General features: G+C 46.5%; 1 protein-coding gene across 1 annotated transcript; it reads left to right on the forward strand.

The window, feature by feature from the left end:
* The first annotated feature begins 713 nt into the window (after window positions 1-713).
* LOC145349427 (mid1-interacting protein 1-B-like) lies at window positions 714-1,767 on the forward strand. The gene has a single exon (XM_080197962.1). The coding sequence runs from the start codon at window positions 853-855 to the stop codon at window positions 1,261-1,263; it is 411 nt and encodes a 136-aa protein (XP_080054088.1). The 5' UTR covers window positions 714-852; the 3' UTR covers window positions 1,264-1,767.
* The last annotated feature ends 974 nt before the right edge of the window (window positions 1,768-2,741 follow it).

The following is a 2,741-nucleotide window of genomic DNA, read 5'->3' on the forward strand; positions in this document are numbered from 1 at the left end:
GGTGGTGAATCTCTGGAATTCTCTGCCCGTTGGAGTGGTGGAGGCTGCCTCGCTAAATATTTTTAAGACGCAGGTTGATGGGTTTTTGATAAGCGAGGGGATTAAGGGTTATGGGGAGAGGGCGGGAATGTGGAACTGAGCCACGACAGATCAGCCATGATCTTATTGAATGGCGGGGCAGGCTCGAAGGGCTAGATGGCCTACTCCTGCTCCTATTTCTTATGTTCTTATGTTCTATGCAGACTTGATGGGCCGAATGGCCTCCTTCTGCAATGTAGGATTTCTATGATTCTACAAACCACCCTCTCCAGATCTTCTTTGGAAAGGCACATTCCAGAAAGGTGCTTGTGAGGGTCTCTTTTCCAGAACAGCCACTTGGAGGGCAGCGAGTTGTGGCGCAGAGACCTCGGGCACGCATGAATCTCACCAGATTTGTCCAGGTTATTGCTGACCTACAGAACACAGTTAAATATTCAACTTTATATTGGTTCAGATTTTTGGCTGGGGTCCTATCACAGGAACAATCAGTCACACCACTCTCATGACATTGGGAAATCGCTGCTGCAACTGAATGGGGTCAATGAGATTAGCAGGCACGGTTTAACAGAGCCAATGGCTGTTCTCAGTTGCTCCAGTATTACTGGATGATTTCCTGCCTATCGCCATCCAAGTTAAACACAGAGCTATCTTTGCTATGCCAGTGTGACCTTTTCCAAACCATCTGATGTGCGGGCTGAACTCAAGTAACATCACACCATTTGTGAGCGGTACTTAAGTGCCGGGAAGGTTACTGTTCTCCCCTGTGACTCTGCCCAGCACCAAGCGGAAAGCTGTCCCCAGCACCCAAACACCATGCAGTCCCTAATGACCCAGCAGCAAACTAACTTCCTCGTCGCCACCATGAGCAAGTACTCCTCTGCGGTGAGGAACATGGAGCAGACAGTCATGCTTCCCAGCCTCCTTCAAGACATCCCCCAGGAGGTCTCAGGTGAAGCGAAAGATGCCAGTTCGCAGAGCTTGTATGAGTGCTACACCCTGCTGAAATCCATCAAGAACACCGTGGAGAGCGGCGGTGGGCTGCCCTTTGAAGATTTAAAACGCAAGATCAACAGTGCCCATGAGCTGGAAAACGAAGATGAGTCAAGTTTGGAGCAACTTTTCTACATTCATGTGAAGGGGCTCTGCACCGTGCTGAATACACTGACCAAAAAAGCCAACACGCTGACCAGCAGGTACGAGGATATGATAGGGGTCTCTTCCTAGCTTCCATGCAATGTCAGCAACGATAAACACCCTTCCGAGGGCGAGTAGACTGAAATGAAGAGGCTGGGTGGAAAGCAGGGGTAGGGGGTTAGGTCACTGCTCTGCTTAGCCAAGAAGTGTGAGACGGCAAGAACCTTACAAACGTACAAGTGCAGAACTTATTGCGGTAATGATCAAGAATGCACCGTTGGCTTTGTATTCACGAACATGCCACAAGTCTATCCAGCAGAGTTGAAGTGACCAAATTTTCCCAGTCAAGAGACAGAAACATTAAATGCGTGGAACTGTATGTAATTGGAAACTTTTAAATCTGCTGATGAAACCCTTCATCATGGAGAAACCTTGTGATCAGAATGGACTGTTCAACTGTTACAACTTGAATCATTTCCTGTAAATGTGAACCACATCCATTTTCTCATTTGTGGCACAAATAAGATCGTGCAAGTTATTTCAAATGTGTGTATTTTTCTCTTGCATACTTTTAAAATTGAGTATGTAATTCTAGTGTCTGGATTTACCTCAGAAAGGAGTGGGGGAAAAGTAATCCGTCTCATTCTGGGTTTAAGGCAATGAGTCTTCTCGCTGTGTCCACTGAGATTCAGTGGGGAGAACTCTCAGTAAGCTCTGGTTTTATGTCCCACTCCATGAACTAAATACCTTCATATGAGGAGTGAGCAGGGATCTCATAGAAACTTACAAAATTCTAACAAGGTAGATTCAGAATGAATGTCCTTGATGGTGAGAGAGTCCAGAACTAGGGATCCTAGTTTGAAGATAAGGGGTAAACCTTTTAGGACTGAGGTGATGAGAAATTTCTTCCCCCAGATAGTAGTTGAGGCCAAAAATATTGTCTGATTTCAAGAAGAAATTAGATATAGTTCTTGGGGCTAAAGGGATCAAGGGATATGGAGGGAAGGGGAGGGGATCAGGATATTGATCAGCCATGATCATAATGAATGGTGGAACAAGCTCGAAGGGCCAAATGGGTCACTCCTGCTTCGATGTTTCTCGGCTGACTCCCCAACGCAGTGGCTGCACCATAGAGGTTGTCATCTTCTGAGGACATGTCTGCCCTCTCGTGTGACGCTAACGATCTAATAATATTTCAAAGAAGAGCAGGGGGGTCCTCCGCAGGGTCCTGGTCAATGTTTATCCCTCAGCCAATGCCGCAAAACAAAGCCAGGGCACCCTGAAGTTGCGAAAGGTGCTATATAAATGGAAATCCGTCCTCCTTCATTCCTTCTTATGACTTTCAGAAAGTGACACCTGACTGAAAGGTGCTTATGAGTTGCATCTCATTGAGATCAAACAGTAGTCAATTCATTAGCTTTCCTGGGTATCTGTGAGAGGGACAGGCTTTTTGTGTGGAGGGTGGGGGGTAGAAAAGCAGAAAACTAAACAGCCCCAGGAAGACAATCGATGCAGGCTGGCATCCGGATAGGCAGATATGCAGCAGAAAGAAAGATATTCTATTCACA

Source organism: Carcharhinus amblyrhynchos, chromosome 10 (assembly GCF_965287045.1).
Source record: "Carcharhinus amblyrhynchos chromosome 10, sCarAmb.v2.hapA, whole genome shotgun sequence".
NCBI lineage: Eukaryota > Metazoa > Chordata > Chondrichthyes > Carcharhiniformes > Carcharhinidae > Carcharhinus > Carcharhinus amblyrhynchos.

Bases quoted from the DNA above. Each gene is read 5' to 3' on its own strand.
- LOC145349427 (XM_080197962.1), top strand. From the start codon at position 853: ATGCAGTCCCTAATGACCCAGCAGCAAACTAACTTCCTCGTCGCCACC.